This window comes from Gambusia affinis, linkage group LG13 (assembly GCF_019740435.1).
Source record: "Gambusia affinis linkage group LG13, SWU_Gaff_1.0, whole genome shotgun sequence".
NCBI lineage: Eukaryota > Metazoa > Chordata > Actinopteri > Cyprinodontiformes > Poeciliidae > Gambusia > Gambusia affinis.
This window is the reverse complement of record NC_057880.1, coordinates 20,453,101-20,470,742: the sequence shown is the minus strand read 5'-3', so window position 1 is coordinate 20,470,742 and position 17,642 is coordinate 20,453,101. Positions and strand designations below refer to the sequence as shown.

The 17,642-nt window shown below is 35.2% G+C and overlaps 1 protein-coding gene across 8 annotated transcripts in view; it reads left to right on the top strand.

Annotated features, from left to right (window-relative positions):
* The first annotated feature begins 3,051 nt into the window (after positions 1-3,051).
* Positions 3,052-17,642, top strand: part of lyst (lysosomal trafficking regulator) — a 73,334-nt gene continuing 58,743 nt past the window's right edge. For 3 of the 8 annotated variants that reach the window (XM_044136349.1, XM_044136350.1, XM_044136351.1), the window contains exons 1-2: positions 3,052-3,509; positions 14,218-14,309. In XM_044136349.1, coding sequence (XP_043992284.1) covers positions 3,429-3,509; positions 14,218-14,309 — 173 coding nt within the window. In that variant the 5' untranslated portion in view covers positions 3,052-3,428. Of the gene's footprint in view, positions 3,510-7,246; positions 7,278-11,858; positions 11,963-14,217; positions 14,310-17,642 lie in introns of those variants that run through there. The other 5 variants (XM_044136353.1, XM_044136352.1, XM_044136355.1 and 2 more) reach the window with 4 other exon arrangements.

Below are 17,642 nucleotides of genomic sequence, written 5' to 3'. Positions count from 1 at the left end.
AATGTGACTCTGCAAAAGCAATATCTCCCCCTAAAGTTTAAGAAAAATTAAAGCTTCACTTTTGTATTCAAAGATACAAGACCAGCATTAAGAATAAAATATTTTTAACAACAATCACCAAAGGTACAGTTGTTAGTACATCCAGCAAGTTCTGTAAAATAACTGTAACCAAAGAGGTTTATTTTTTTCCTTTTTATTTATAAAAAAATTATGATTTTATTAGAGTTTCTAGGAACTTTTAATCTGTCTACTTTCTGTTTCCCAGGGGTATAAATATGACATGGCACAGGGAGTCATTTTTCTTAACTACTAGCCCAGGCAGGACAATGACAGATATTTAGCTGGACCTCAAGATGAGTGAGAAGGAGGCAAAAACATTTCCAAATATCACTGGAACTGCAGAAAGGATCTTTGCATCACTAATCTCCATGACAACCATTAGACAATCTACATGTAAACTAGTTTGAAAGGCATGTCAGGAAGTAAATTTTGTCTTACCACCACAAATATAAACATGCTAAGTCTGCTAAACTCTAGAAAGAAGAGGGAGTGTGCATCAACTTTAGCAAGGGTATAGGAGAAGATTAAGTCACTATTAGAAAAATTCTCCACAAGTTTTACTTACTAGTGGATGTACAGGGAGAAAACGTTTGCAATCTAAGAGAAACGTGAAGGCCAAGACTAAAGTTCACCAGAAAGATGGTAGACAACAACCAGGACTTCTGGAATCTTCTGTTTTTGGACATGATTTGAGTAAACAAAACACATCATTAGACTAACTGTGAACCACGGGGCTGGAAGTGTCAAGGTCTGGGAATGTTTTGCCCTCACTGCACGGATTAACTCTCTGCTCTTATCTTTATTTCTATGAATAAAACAGGATATTTAATGGAGCTACTTCATTTTCTGTCATGACTGCTCGTATATTAAACAAGTAACCATTATGCTGATAAACACATATATACTCCTGTTTAAGCACGCAAGAAATTATTCTCAATGACCACACAAGGGAAGGCTGTGGTTTTTCACATCTGATGAGGCCATACTAAAACCAGTAACTTTATTATTTGTGTTGGCTACGGTATACTTTAAATACCTGGAAATGTGACACAACACGTTTGGCAGCTAAAATTTCAAACAATAGGCCAGGGTTGCCAAGTTATTGCCAAACAACTCAGTTTAAACGGCAAGAGACATGAATCATGGGTAATTTTGTTACCTTTTGTGTGATTTCTTTTGACAGCATGTAAACCATCGCAGAGAGTACCAAACGTTTCTTTCCTTAATAAATATTATTTAGATTTGCCTAAGAAAATTTCGAACAGCTTCTCTCTTTTAAACATCTAAAACGCCATCTCAACGCGACTGATTGGATAATGTACAGAAGTTCTTTGAACACACCACAGCTCTCTGGGCCAACTACCAGTCCTTTTATTGATTGGGACACGGTTTGTGTGACGTCCAATCGGAAGCAAGAACGGACCCATATCACGAGAAAGGATTATAAGTATAGCGCTCCCTCAGACTTGTCTGCAAGGAAACTAGCTTCATTTGTTTAAGCAACGTAATCTAAACAAATTATAGTTTTGGATTATTCTCGATTTTCTGTTCGAAACACCTTAGTTTATGCGTATTAAATTACTGTAGTAATTTATCTTTTTTCACCACTTGTTTTTCTATAACTTTAATCTTACGTTTTATTTTAATTACGTTTTGAGCGGTTTTTTTTTACATTTCATATGCTGGTTTAAAAAAAAAAAGACTACTAAATGAACGTGTAGACGTGCTATCGTGAATGACTTCCTTAAATATGGATTCTCGGCGCCTCTGTTGTTAGCAATCGAGAGGGAGGTGCTGCCTTCCAGTCACTGCTGAGGGCGAAATCGTCCAGAGCCTGATCAGTGCTGAACGAAGTCTAACTGTTTTTTAGTCAATGCAAACCAAAGTACGTTCAAAGACGTAAACTTCATATTTATTCTGCAAATGTAAGGAGTGTGTCGCCTTAGCCAGACCATAGAATTATTTTTAAACGCAATTGAGGATGCGTTTATTTCTCTTTGACAGTTCTGACAGTTGACAAAACACACAGATCAGAGCGGTGCAATAACCAATAAAATAGCTAATGTTGTGACTGTTTGCGACAGAGTTCCAAATCTGAAATGTGTGGACTTTTTTAGGAAAAGGTTTTATAAGTAATAAATATTTGGCTTCTGCGGTTGATATATAAAAATCTTTTTGTATTTTCGTTATAGTTTCCAGTACGGCTACCTTAGCCGTACGTGTGTACGGCTAAGATAGCCATAACATTACACTCACGGAAGGGAAGGAATTTCAAAATAAAATTGCTCCCTTCTTAGCTGAGAAAATACACACTTTAGAGTGGAGAAAAGATATTATATGGTTTAATAAGACGTTTGCAGTGTATTTGACAAACAAATCCATAAACTTTAATTAAACTGGATCCTCTAAGCTTTGTGACACTTAAAAATTTATAAAATTATTACTCTATGAAATTTGAATGAAATCCATATGCAGTGTATTTATCAAAAATAAAACCTCGAAATAAATCTATTTAGTATTCTATTCAAAATATTTTCATTGAATACTTATTTTGTTTTATAGCAAAATTACACATAAAATATTGAAGATATCTATAAATGCAATCCTGTATTAATTATTCTGTTCACTTTAATATACCTGTTCACTTTTTCATTATGTGTATCACTTTGCTGCTGATACCTTCCCAATTTTACAACTCTAGAACAAATAAAATGGTTAAAAAACAACTAAATGAAAAACACAGTAAACATAATTTTTTTTAAAAGTAAAATTACTTACTACATGGCACAGTTTCACATTCATATGTTGCGTTTTACGAATTAGCCAACGAATCAATACAAAACAACAAAAATTGCGTAAATTTTTCTCTATTGATTTGTACTTTAGTGATCCGTAAAAACCTTTATTTTGAAGGAAACTCTCCAACGGAAAACGCTTGGTATGGAATTACCGCTAGCTTGATGCTAGTTCTGTGAAGTACCTCGTTAGCTAGCTTGAGACCGTTTTGTTTTGGTTATGTTACGCTGCGACTGGATCGTCAGACAGACGCTTTTCGGGTTCAGGTCAGGGCAAAGCGCGTGGTAGAAAAGTGTTAGTTCATCTGCAAGCAGTTTTCTAAGAACAAGTGACTAAGACGACTTATATTTTGTTATTTGTTTGGCTTTAATACCCTTCAACATCATGTATTTCCATCCAGGAGCTCTACTTTAAAAGCGGCGAAGCGGCGCAGTGAATCATGAATCTGCAATGAAAGACTCAGGAGAACCTTTGGGTCTCTTTCCGGGGTGCTTCCAGCCTCCCGGGGGTTAAGAAAGGATTGCTGTAAATCCCTGACTTTCTCGGGGAAGCGCCTGGAGAACCTGGAAGCCATGGCTCATCTACAGCAGACCGATCTGTCATATGCGTGGGAAAAGTATATGGACTGTAGGCTGCAGGGAGCGGATCTGCAGGTAAGGTTCTGCAGCAGTATGTATAGGATGCATGCTCAGCTTTGTTGGAGGTGATCCTTATCAGTGCTACACTGCAAGTCAGTTGTTCTGGAGGTGAAAAAATGCAATAAAAATGTATCTTTTTTCATTTTAACGCATATAAAATATAGTTAGCTTCATGTTGAACTCTTAAAATGCTCCCTTGGGTTATATTAGTCATATTCTGTCTGCATTGGTAAAATTTTCCAAACCTTCTGGGCTGTTCAACAAGGTTACAATAATCAGGAATGTGAAGAAAACATTGTTCAGACATTCTTATTGTCTAAAACAATTACCTTTTCTGTTTTTTGGCTTCCAGAGTCACTAAACCTTAGGGATTGTGTTCAGCAGTGTGTAAATGTCTAAGGTGGCTTAAGAAGATGCTGTTTTTTCTTAAAAGAGATGATAATCAAATATTCAAGAACTTAGTTTTTTCAGTTTCAATTATAAGAACTACTGCTTTACTTTATGCCTTTTTACTGCTTGTTGTAACCCAAAGAAGACGTTTGTCATGAAGTTGCTCACAAATATGTTTATACAGTATACCGTATACACCAGCATAATATCTTTAAATTATACCTTATATTGCTGATATAGTATTACACCCAAACTACTACTACTCAGATTTGTCCTAATCCTACTTCAGAACCATTTACCAGCTTTTGGAGAAAGAAATAATCTCACAAGTGTTGAAGCAGAAGCACGTACATGCTGTGTGGTGAATCAGAGCAGAGATGGAGGCAGGTGTAAACCACAGCTTGTTGTGTTACAGTATGAATGCATTATTGTCTGAAAGAGCTGTGATGCATTTGTTCAGAAATCTCTCCCAGACTACTGCTGCTCCTTTTGCCTTCCCCTTGTGCCACTGGAGCAGAACGGCAGTCGGATCACGAGACCTAGATTAGGATCAGACTGTGGGTCTTTACACTCATTAGACATACACTTATTCAGAAAATATAGTGGCTCTCAACAGTCCAGACCCCAATTAAAATTCCATATCTTATTTAACATAAAAATTATGCCAGAAATAACTGGTTTAAATGTTTATGTAATGCAAATTCCGGTACAATTTATCAAAAAAACAAAAGCATCCAGTGTTTTAGTAACATTCTGCCTTGCAAAATGCTTGTAAAAGGATATCTGTCATCCATGGTTCTCTTTAGGTGAGCCCAGATATTTTTGCCATTTTCAACTCTCTATGCTGGCTGATCTATTTCACATTTAATCTATTAAAAAAACCTATTGCTTAAAATTACTGTGATGCTAAAAATTTAAATCCGCCATAAACACGCCTGGATGTTTTGCATCAAACTGGCTGTTATTTACAGCTGCTAATAATTTGATCCAGTTTGGCTTAAAACCCTGGTTTTATCAGAAGAAAACTAGCATGATAACTTCACAGCATGATGCTGTCACCACCATGTTTCATAGTGGGCATGGTGCTTATTTACTGTGATCACAACACATTTTTCCCACTTGGTTTTAGAATTTTTTATTTTTTTTTGGAGATAATGACTTTTCTGTTAGACCAGACAGTTTGTTGATTTGTCTTTTCATCACTTCTGGAGAAACGCCCAGGTTTTGATTCGCCGTTCTCCAATGTTTTCTGCTTTAACTCACAATTCTTAGAGATAAATAAGATGCAGTGGGTTTTGTTGCAATCTTGGCTCTCCTCACACCGTGACTTTAGCTAAAGGATGCAAATGAGGAACAGCTACATTTTATTTCTAATCAGAGCTGCTAAACCCAGGAGGATTAAATGTTAAAATTGGATCAAAAGGTGCAGAAACATAAGATTCATTTGAGAGTGTGCACACCTATACAAACAGATTATTGTGTCTTTGTTTCCCTCTAGTAGAAAAGCTTGTTTTACAGTTGAATTGCATGAGATACATTACAATTCACTGACCTAAAATGTAACTTTTTCCTCTGTTTTGGTGATCCTTTTGGTCTTATCCTTGAAACTGGTGAGCTTTATCCTTGTTTACCTGCTTTACACTGAGGATGCTCTGAATTTTCTAATAATATTTTAACTTAATCTGTCATTTTTTGCTACGATGGCTCCCTTCATACACCTGCGGTTGCTCATACACCTGTCAGTTAGATAAGCGTGATTATTTAAGTGTAGGAGACACACAGAGACGGTCTGTTGAACACAGCTGTCCTCTTCAGAGTGCTACCTTTCCCTCTCAACTGAGCCTAATGTGGGGAAGACATTGTGACAGTTTGTGGTGCTCACATGGCTACCGTTGCGGTACCAGCAAATTATGTTTTTTCACAACAGCACACTGTAAAGTTTGGCGGTCCGTGTCTTTTCTTTGTCAGACAGCATGTAGGCAGCAAAATGCGAATTGACTGGGAAGGGATCCATCACATTGCAGCTCAAGAAATGTAGAAATGTTAGCTGGAATGTACAAAATAAGCATATTTTTATACTGAACTACATATTGTTAGGCTACAAAATTGAAGTGTATCATGTTTTCTTGTGATTTTCTCAAATCCTGCATTTTGTTGTGTAATTTTTGTCACTTCCTGGAGCATTTTGACTTGTTGTAGATTATTGTTGGTTCCTTCTGATCCAAGTAATACGCTGATGGATGAAAGTGATCTGTCAGTCATTTGCTGCTAGTAGGGTACTTTTACATACACTTTACTTTTTGTCTACAGAAATACATATGTTTACTTCGGTTTTACTGCACACTCAAATTGGTGGCACAAAAATTTTTTATTTTTGAACAAAACTCCTTGAAAATTGAGGGTGTTAAAACATCTACACTCCATTCATGCAGGCGAAAGAAGCCGGTGATCGTGGGAAATGTCTAAACACTGACAGCAGGAGGACTCTGCTCTTCTGTTTTGCATTTTAATCTGTGATCACACCTTGCAGTGAAATATGGAGGGTAAATAAACTCGTTCTTTTATAGCAGTTGATGAGGAAGATTATATAAAAGAAGTGTGAAAACACCAGTGCTTAAGCTGCTGCCTAGTTATATCTGCAAACTTCACAGCTTTACTGTTCTATCGCATCAAATCACAATAAAACGCAATAAAGTTTGTACCAAAATGGAAAAAATGTTCAAATCAATAGAATGCTTTTGCAAAGTGTTGGATCTGATGTCTATTTAACATCTTCTGTTGTGTTTTTACAGCTCAGTGATCAGGTTTGCTGCTGTCATGATTGTTAAAAATGACCCCCAGTTCTCCTTTAATCTCATGACAATACGGTCAGCAGATGAATTTCTAAGATTAGGAAATGATTTGACAGATTGGTTTTTACTTTCTCTATTTTGGAGTGAAAACATTCGTTTGTTTATGAAGAAAAGTTAAATAAATTCCTTTTTGCGTTGTATAGATAAAAATTCAAATAAGAGTATTTGCTTCTATTTAAAAGCAAAATCTTTCTTCAGGGGAGGTAAATCTGCAGTTTGTGGTCAGACATGTTTCCATTCTCACTGTATTCTGATGAGATGAGTCAATTTAGCAGAATGGTTTGTTGGGCATGAGCCAAGCATAAGAAGCAGGTTTTCTGTCGCCTGTCGATGTTGAGTTTCATTATGAGATAACAGGATGTTTCAAAACGTCATTGTGAAGCGTTTGAGGACCCATTCTTTTGTCTTTGTGTACCAACTGTGAACTCCTGCTTAAACAACTCATCTGGGTTTGTGTGTCTGATTCATCTTGTTCAGTCAAGTGAAGGCAGCCACACTCCTGGATTAATGCTAACTCTGCTTCTCATGGCTGAGCGGTCTTGTAAGTACAGCTCTGCATCTCCCCTGCCTTCAGTCCTGTCTTTGTTTTATGGTTGACAAACATAAAAAGCTGTGATGCAAATGATCTTTCATGCATAGTGCAGCTTAACTACTCACAGCAATCTCGTGTCGGTAAAGTTGCTGAAATGTTTTGACTTCCTGAATAAGAAAAACCCTGGTTACACGTCCCAGCCACATTTCATGTCATTACGTCTTCACAGTTGCCTGTGCCACTACGTTCTGGTCTTTCTGTGGTGAAGTCCTGATTGCTTGACTAAAGAAGATTAAACTTCTCAAGCGAAGCATATGGCAAAATGGGATGAATACAAAGTAGCTTGTAGAGATTGCAAGACTGATCCACCTTTATTTCTCCATTGTGCAGCTTTCAATGTGCTTTGCATTTTTTTCCTAGTATTTCTTCAAAGCTGTACTTTGTAAAGTGTAATGATGTTTATTAGGAAAAACTGTTAAAACAAAAACAACAACATGTGTTGCAGAACAAGCTGAAGGGTGAGTGATTTAATCTCTCGCTAGCTCTTATTTTTACACATTTACTTACAAAACAATGTGAATTTGAATGCTGTTTTTATGTTTTAAGCAATATGTCACCATAAGAGTTGCATACAAGTTTCTGTAGCATTTAGCTCAGCAGAGAGGAGCATTGCAGCTTAAGCTTTGCAAAGCAAAAAGTGATGATGTGTGGGAAGCAGCATCAGTTGTACACATCGTGGAGGAAAAGTTATAATTCCTTTTTTAAAGTGTTTGCGCTTTTTGAGAACTTTTTTTCCTCAAATATTATAGAAATATAAAAACGTTATTTGTTTTGGGGTTTATTTAGAGATGCTGGCTGATACTGGCTTCCTGTTATTAATGAGGTTTGACCTAGAAAGTTAAACTTCTGATTTTCTTTTATTATGACTATAAAACACGAATATGTTCGTCTCAGATCTTTGTAAAATTTGACAAAACTATGTGCATGTTCACGTCAGCTTCTCTTATTTCAGGAGCAGTTTGATCATATCTTTGACCTTGGTCTTTTCCTGCTTCTTTATATGCTTTTTATTGTGAATTTTCACCTCACCTGAAGGTGCGTTTGAGATATTTACTTACAAACACTTAAAGGATACCAATTTTGCCATTTGTGTAGCAGTTACTGAAGTGTCCCAGCTGTGTTTTGATGCTGTTTCAGTAAGGCGACTTATTTATTTATAAATTACTATTTAAGTAGGAGTAGGTTAAAGGTTGCAAAGCCTATAAGCAAACAACTGAAGACAACTGTGGTTAAAGTTTGGTGAAACATTACAGAAGGGGAAATCCACACGAATGAAGCATATTTGTGTTGTTTTAGCTCTTATAGAAAAAGGCCTGCACATCCTTTACTAAACCTACTTTCTATCTCTGCTTTCAGTGAATAAAATGTTTAATTCAGTGATTTTCCCTTTTTAAATTGACATGAATTCACAATGACTCACCTGTTTGCTCATTAAGGGAAATACATGACTGTGACGTCTTGTGATTGTCACACCGCTTTCAGCATCCTCATGTTGATCATTGTAATTTATTTTTATAGCCTCCACACTTTCCTCATGTTATTTATGATGATTAAATTGAAGTTCTTAAACTGGCAGGACTTTTTCCACATCTGCATTTATCGTTCTGGCCCGTATTTTCAGTCCAGCTCTTGCCGATCGCTGACTTGTTCCACTCGACTGGCTGAAAGGATGAATAATTCATCTCCCTTGTTCCAGGCTGAGTCAGACCTCTGAACCATTGCTCCTCTGCCTCAGCTTTTTTTCCACCTACAGACATGTTAAGTCCGTTGCTGCTTTAAAAAGAAAACAGCAACATTTTAAGAGCAGGACAGAGTGGCCAGAGCAGGATGATAATTTTAAGTAACATTGGTTTACACTTCCTCTGCGTGTTACTTTCAGCTGAGTGAGTCTGAGTCATTTTGGTCAGATTGAGCGGAAATATGGAACGTTAGGCGCTCCTCATGACGCTCATCACCCAAACGTCAAATTACATCAATAGGAATTTCTTACGGGAAGAGAGTGGGGAAAAAAATGAAATAAAATGTTACATAAGCAGCAGCACGGCTCTTCCCTCTGCCAAGTTGTAGTCTAACCAATTATCCAGAGAGCTGCAGAGTTTGTATCAATGTGAGTGACTCAGCTATGAGACTCCCATGACCAGTTCTCCCATGATCACCACACTGGGCGCAGCCACTGGATCCGAGGGGTTTCATATTGCAAACATGCATCTCTTTCATGCAAATTGAGGGATTGAGTTTTGTTGTTTTCCATTCAGTTTTGAGTTTCTGTTTTCAAAAAGTGCAGATAATGGAGATTAATTAGTTTGTTGGTTGCTGATCTATAGGGTTTTTTCTACCCTTTGAACTCCTGATCCTGTCAGAATATAAGCTGAAGAGCAGCATTCAAAATGTTTCTTTGTAGACTTCCTGCAATAGGTTGACTTTTTTTTTTTTTTTTACATTGAGCCGAATTGGTGTCATACTGTCTGTATGAACGTTTTGCAGATATTTTAAAACAGGACAAAATTTTAATTTGTGCCCATTCTGCAGAAGTATTTTTATTCTGTTTTTGTACACATTTTTATATTTTATTTTGTTAGTTTATTTGCTCTTATTGTGAATAATCTTTACTGTGACAAATTATTTTTCCATTTTGTCTTTTTCTATTATCAGAGATCAAATGATAAACTGACTTTAGCCTAATATTTTAGGAATTAGCATGGTTAGCAGGGCTGGGATCACTAAACCATTTCAAAATTTTAAAAGCACAAAGCGCAGACCGAATAAAAGTGTAGGTGGATGCATAAGCTTTTTACACTTTCACTTTCTTAAGCGTTGTTGAAATCAAAACAGCAGAATCTGTCCTGTTTATTTTTCTAAAACATATCATCAAAGAAGAGCTCTTACTAAGTATGTAGACAAGCTTATAAATGTAAATTAACCCAATCAAACCTTGTTGTATTTGTTTATCAAATTATTTTTATTATTTCTTATTTAAATTTCAACACTTGTTCCACACATGAATCCCTCTGACTCATATGTGTCAAACCCAAGGCCAGGGGGTCAAATCTGGCTCACTATAGCTTTTTATGTGGCCACTCTAGACTCTACGGGTGTGCGTAACTAGAACCTTCAAGTGTTGAAATATTATTTTATCAAGTCAAAGCAGTTTTGTACCCATATACCGCCAAATTACATCAATTAGTTTCTTGAGTTTTTTTGTGGAAATTCACTTAAACTCAACAGACCCCCACATTTCCTGCAAAAATAGTCAAAACCATTGGGTTTAAGTGATGCAAACTCCCACCTGCAGGTGGCAGTATGTCTCACTTCTGATCCCTAATTGGTGTGGTGAGTAGCAAAAAGTCATTTTTACAGTCATAGATAAACACAAATATCTCAAAATTGTAAATATTTTTAAATTAGCACCACAAAATTTGTGATTTTGAATGCAATAAAATCCCAAAAACAATCACAAAATACTGCAGGGACTTTTTAGTGTTGAAAGATGTTCAGTATTTAATTTTAAGAAGAATTTACTTAATTCAGAGACAGTTATTTACTCAGATTTTGAACAAACAGTTTGTCAATAGGTTTTATCAATACATTCTGGAACAAAATGAAACTGAAAAATACAATCGTTTTGATGTGAAAAAGTTGCATATGAGTCGCATTTGCTGAGTGAACGTTATTTCTTCAATAACAGCTTCTACACTGAAGTGTGTTGGTGGTCAAAGTCACAATGTTGTACCTTGGTAATACAAGGTACAACCTTGTATTACCAAGGTACAACCTTGTATTACCAAGGAATGGTGAGTGAATTTATTGCAAAGAAATATCAAGTTGTTAAAGTTTCCAACTAGTGGCTTTGATTATATTCTTGTTGCATCTTTATTAAACACGAGTAGTGGAAAAAAGAGACCGATTCCATCAACTAACAAATGGGGGCAATAATCTGTAGCAGTCAGTCTCCACCCATCCAGAAAACCGTAATGTTTGGTGGCAAATGATGAAAGACGTTAATCAGTTCACAGGGAATGTTAAACACTGATCTCTGTGAACCAATTTCCCTCCTAAGCTGTGTTCACTGGTATGGGCCAGTAATGTCGCCTTTATCAAATCAAAGTGGTGCAGAATGCATTACAATATTGGATTAGAGCCCTGGGGGGAAAAAACAATGCTGTTGCTTGGACATTAGCTCCAACCATTTGGTTTCCCTTTCCTATTTGATGAATTCAAAAACACAGATAATGCAGGGACAAACAGATCCATTTAGACACAAATTTTTTTGATTTATTTAACAGCGCAAGTTCAGGTCCAGACCTGCTTCAGGGGGTAGTTTATATGAACTAATGACAGATCTGGCAACTTTGATTTACTGCCAGTTTTTCTCCCCTGCTTTTATATTTGCTTCTCATCTGTTGCATTTGTTTCTTTCACCACTGTGATCATGTCAGCTCTCATGTTTTCCCCCTGTCTTCCTCTCCACTCTCTCATCCATTCCTTTCTTTTTCCTCCTTTTTTTTGCCTCCTGCGTATGGCTTTGTTCAGCCCTCTGATGTGCTGTGACCCAAACCCACCCATCCACCCACCTGCTCACCAAACCCATCAGTGCTTTAGTTGGGTTTTTGTCTCAGCTGTTGACCCTGACCCCGGTGAGTGTGGTCCGTTCTGTACCTTCATCCTGCAGGATTTAAAACTATGAAATTCACATTCTTCAGTATGTTCAGAGTAAAATTAGATTTTGATTATTTAGATGTAATATTATGTCTCTGTTGCCAGCGCATTGAACCGTTAGCATGTTATAACAGCTTTGAAACTGACTTCAGTCAGAGGCATCTTCAGATTTGCTGCAAGATTGACTGTTACTGGATATCCTTACTGTCCACAACATCTTCATCCACAATAACTTTTGGAATATAAAAGGACAATATGAGTTACGACAACATTTAATATCCCTTTGGGATAAATAAAGTATCTTTGAATTTAATTGAATTTTAGATAATTGCCATTGAAAGTTTACAACCTAAATATCTAAATTTCTCTGAAAAAAGTGATCCAATAATGCATATTTCTTAACTCTTAAGTGAAATAAAAATACATATACAAAATAGCCCAAATATGTGAATATTGTGAAATTATGCAGCTGAGGTTATAAAATAAATTTAAAATGTAGATCTAAATGTATTCAAAAATACATTTCTAAGCTCGAGAGACAATTTCACACCCTGCAAACAAATATAGCAGCAGCACCTCTTCCTGAAAGAGGGTCAATTTCTGCTATTTGTACACCAATGAAAAGTGAAAGTGAGTTTTTCATCCACTTCCTGAAAAATACGCAGGATTTGAAAGTCAGGAACACACAAACCAGTTAAATACTCATTTATTTACTATTTTTGCACCATATGTCTCTTTTTTTAATCCAGTTTTATGGATACTTGGATAGAGATTAATAAAAGAATTGGTCTTTTTGTTTTAATGTGAAAGATTTGAGTCAATTTTCTTTCTTATTTAGAGGGTTTCATATATTTTGGATGGATGAATGTAGTTTACACAATTAATATCTAGATTTATTCAAATGTTTTTGGTTCATTTCTTCAGCTGCTTTACAAATGAGGTTTGTACTCCGATGAAGATTTTCTGCAAATTGCAAACCTGCTACACAAAAATGCAGTTGTGTTAAATCGGTTGATCTCTAGTGTAGATCTGTCAAATAAAAACTGTTTTTAAAGAGTGTTGCATCTTGAGATATAATTTATAATAACCAGCCTGATAAAATATTGTCAGAAGTATTTACAACCTCCATGCTTTAATACTTAAAAATGTTCATGTTGGATTTATTTAAATTACCTTTATCCTGACTAGACATGTGGCCACAGACATGTTTGCCACATTTCTGTGGCGTACATGTTTACATTTACTTACCTGTGTTTGTGCATCTCATTTTAGGTAATCTAAATATTAGTCATGGTTTATTTTATCAACCTGTTCCTATTGAAGTAGATGTTTTTAGTATATAACACCAAAAATTGTCTTTTGAAACTGTTTTCTCTGTTCAACTAAAGATTATTCCAGATACTGATTAATAGGTTATTTGCATAAATCGGTGCATTCTGAAGAATTTTTGTTGAAGACTTTTATAAAATATTAAAAATACTTAAAAAATGCAAATGAACAATTCAATTTCTTTTTTAAAAATAGGAAAAGAAACATTTTATAGTCATTTGGTCATTTGGATGCATTTTCAACTAAAAACAAAATACCTTCAACATGAACATGTGAAAACCTTCCTGCTTGACTTAACTTCAGTATATCGAAAGACAGATCTGTTCCCTATTTTTGGATTTTTGGATAGCAAAAGGTGATTAATAGAAGCTATAACTATGCCACTTGGTTTGAGCATATTTATAAAGTTTTTCTTTATTTTAAGTGCAAAATTGCACAATTACGGCTTAATTACTCATCTGAATAAGCATATGTTTATGAATATGTTTTTTTTTAATCTGTCAACTCCAGTTTACAATTAATCGATTCCTAAATTAGGAAGCTTTAGCTTTCTACCCTGGAACCAGTAATGCTGTTAACCGAGGTCAGATGGCTCATCTCACCATTTAGAAAGTCACGTTTTCTCTTGTACTGACTTCTTCACTCAGATTTGATCTAATACTAGGTTATTTCAGTATTATTGATTTGTTGTGCTTGAGAAATAAAAACTGCACACTAGTTTCCAGTGGTTTTTGTGTCTCTGATTAAAAAATAAAAACTGAGCAGTCATTTTAAAACAAACTCATTGTTAATCTTCCTGAGAAAAGGAAATATTGGTTTGATACACATCTCAGTTCCTCTTCGTCTTTGTGCAAGTACCAATCACGTTGTCGCTCTTGTTTCTCGTTTGTGTGTCGATTCTCAGATCAGCCTTCAGAGTCTGGAGAATTTCCTCTGTCTCTTCCACTACGTGCAACACCACCCCAATAACAGCACCAAAGATGCTCTGAAATTCTGGTAAGATTTCCTCAACGTATCGTCGTTTTAAATTAATCAATGTGTTTATCTTACTTAGCATGTGTAAGACTTTGGTGGTGTATTTGGAATCCATTAAAACTGTTGCAGTTCTTTACAATAATCTTTAATGATAATTATTGATAGCATTAATGACCAAAGAGTTCAGTGAGTACTAATTGGATTCAGATTTTGACCTACATCAATTTTTTTATTTATTTTTTTACAACTTACACCGACAGATATTATAAGATTACAATACACCTTCAATGTTCTAATCTTATTTTACTGAAAAATATTAAACAAATCCCATAAAACTATTTTGTTTTAGCTGCACATTTTAATGCAATTAGATTGCTATCCAAACTACTATATCATCTAAGCTAAACAAAAAAAAAAATCAGTTCCTCTAATCTCTTATTTTTTTACAACATAAAACGTCTTTAGCCTTCTTTCATGGGTGATTTTGAGATCTTTGCAGATATTGGCCGATAAGTATCGTCTGATTTCCCGAAATTAAGGAAATCAGGGTCAATAAGAATAAGAATAAAGCTTAAAATGTTCATATTTGATTTTCTCAAAAAGTCCTAGTGTTGTTTACTAGGACTTTAAGTAGGAGACAAAACTGTGTGTTATATGTCAAGTGGAAGAAAAAAGATGCTCTTAAAATTTTCTGACAAATATCTAAAAGGTGTGCTGTGCGTTTTTCTTTAAAAGAAATCCAATTAAACAAACTGATACAGTACAAACATCGCAGAGATTTATTGCAAAGCATTAAACTAACATCATCATGAAGATGAAGAAACACAGCAGACAGGTCAGGAGTGGAGTAGTTTAAAGCAGGGTTGGATTATAAAACAATACTCTGGGGTGTGACAGCATAGTTCAGCTGAAAAGCAAAACTGATCAAAGTTGAATGTAGGGCAAACCTGGAATAAAACTTGTTAGCAGCTGCAAAAGACTTGAGACTGGAGGTTCCCCTTCCAGCAGATAAACAACCCTAAAAATCATCATATTTATGCTTTAAATGGTCTAGTCAAAGTCCATGCTTAATTCCAATCCAAAAATCTGATCTGGGACTAATTTATAAAATCAATCCTAAACTGCATAAATTGAAAGTGTTACATCCATTGCCAGCAACATTGCATCAAATGGAAAGTAGAGCTTGTGTTTGCAGACTCTGGTATTGTTTGCACTGCAGCCAGAAATACTGATGCTGTAGATAAACCCTGTTTGTCTCCCTGACGTCACTGTAGCTGTGGAATCTCCATCAGCCGTGCATTGTACACAGGAAACCTCCTGGTGCCAACCAGGCCTCTGTTTGTCTAACATCTAAAGCTGCACTCCCTAAAAAAGAAAAACTGATGAATGAAGCCTCTGGTGGAAATGACTGGGCTGCAGATAAGAAGCTCAAAACAGCTGGATGACGGGAAAAAATTGCAAACCTAAAGTCGGCAGCTGTATGGAAGCAATTATCTCGGTTTACTTGGCTTTAATCAGTTTCTTGTGGTAGAGAGGACGGTACTAAGAAGCGTCTGAGAAAATAGCATCTGTAACCAATGCTCTCTGCTGGGGACAGAAAACAACATTTAATTTTATTTTAAAAAACTGAAACTATTAATCAGATTAATCATGATTAATCAATTATTGAAACAATCGTCAACTAATTTAGTAATTGATTAATCGTTAAGTAGAAAGATTCAAAAAAGGCTGAAAGAACAATAAACTCAGATCAGAAATTAAACCAAACCTGTACAAAAATATATATTTTTTGTGTTTAAGATGAAAATAAAACTTTGTCAGTAAATTTGTTCCACCATGAACTCCTCTAGTGACAGTTTTAACTTCTCCTAAATCACCAATGAAGCACCTTTTTCTATCTAATTATTATTATTTATATTGATAAGTCAAGTAGAACTGTCTCAGTTTTTCAAACATTGGAAATATTTTTTTTTACCTGCAGAGTCAAATTCAAATTCAAATGGAAATTAAATTGCATTCTTTGCTGCAAATGAATGAAGGAATATGCTATGTTGCATTTTACATTTACATTTTATTTTCTGATTTTTAAAAATTTATTGAATTATTTGTTCATTTGCATCTTTATGGTGTTTCTAATACCGTAAGCTGTATTACGACTACGGTTTACATGAAATATTTGTAGAATGTGCCAATTTTTTCAACCGATTAATCAGTTAGTCGTCAGAGTAATTGATTAATCAATAACTAAAATAATTGTTACCGTAGTTGAAGCCTTATTTAACACAAACTAAAATATTCAAACTGATAAATTACTGAAGATTGTATAGTGCAAACTGTATAATCAAAACTACTTTATTGATCCCAAATGGAAATTAAATTGTATTCTTTTCTACAACTGAAGGAATGAATACATCATATTGCATTTTGGAAAATAAAATTGTATTTTTCTATTTAAAAAATTAATTGAATTATTTGTTTATTTGTATATTTACTTCATTTCTAATATTGTATAAAAAATGTTTGCATGAAATATTTATTTAAAATGCCAAGTTTTCATCCGATTAATCGGTTAGTTGTCAGAATTAATCGACATTGACAATTAAAATAATGGTTAGTTGAAGCCCTATTTAATACAAACTAAAATATTCAGTAATATATTTCTGAATTTATACATCATGCACTGTTTCATTGCCATCTTTTATGAATAACATGTTTATAGTTTTGCTGCTATTCTAGTAGTTTTTACGGTTGCCACATAAAGCGCAGATATTTGAACAATGTGTTTGATCTTGTGGTGGTTTGAGGAGGAATCTGGTCACACTTGGCGACTGCTTGTCAAACCATCTTAGATTTTCTTCTGGCCTTTTTATGGATGACCTTCAATACGCTCAATTCAGAGGCTATTTTCATGCTGAGCGGGAATTTCTGAAGAGGTCAGCTTGTGTCACTGAAGTCTTGACCAGAGAGTAATTTCAATTTTCAACAGATGCAACAAATATTTGGTGTTTATGTGACACTGTTTATGTGTATTTTGCGGTATTTTAGCTGTTTAGACTAAAGTCGGTTGACAGGGAGCAGGAATGACCCAATTAAGGTTTTGTTCTGCGAAAGGTTAAGTTTTATCCCAATGCAGGCATTTTAAAGAGCTCACACTTGACATGATATGTGTAACTGTTAGTCACTGTTGACTTTGAGGTTTCCCTGAAAGTCTGTCCTGCACAACCATCGTACTCTCAGCTGTTGCTCTTAAACCAAATTTTGCACTACGACACAATATTATGTTTGTGTTATTTTCTGCTCATTTAGCTTCTTCTTGATTGGACTAATTAATGATGAAATCTGTTTATTGTTGTC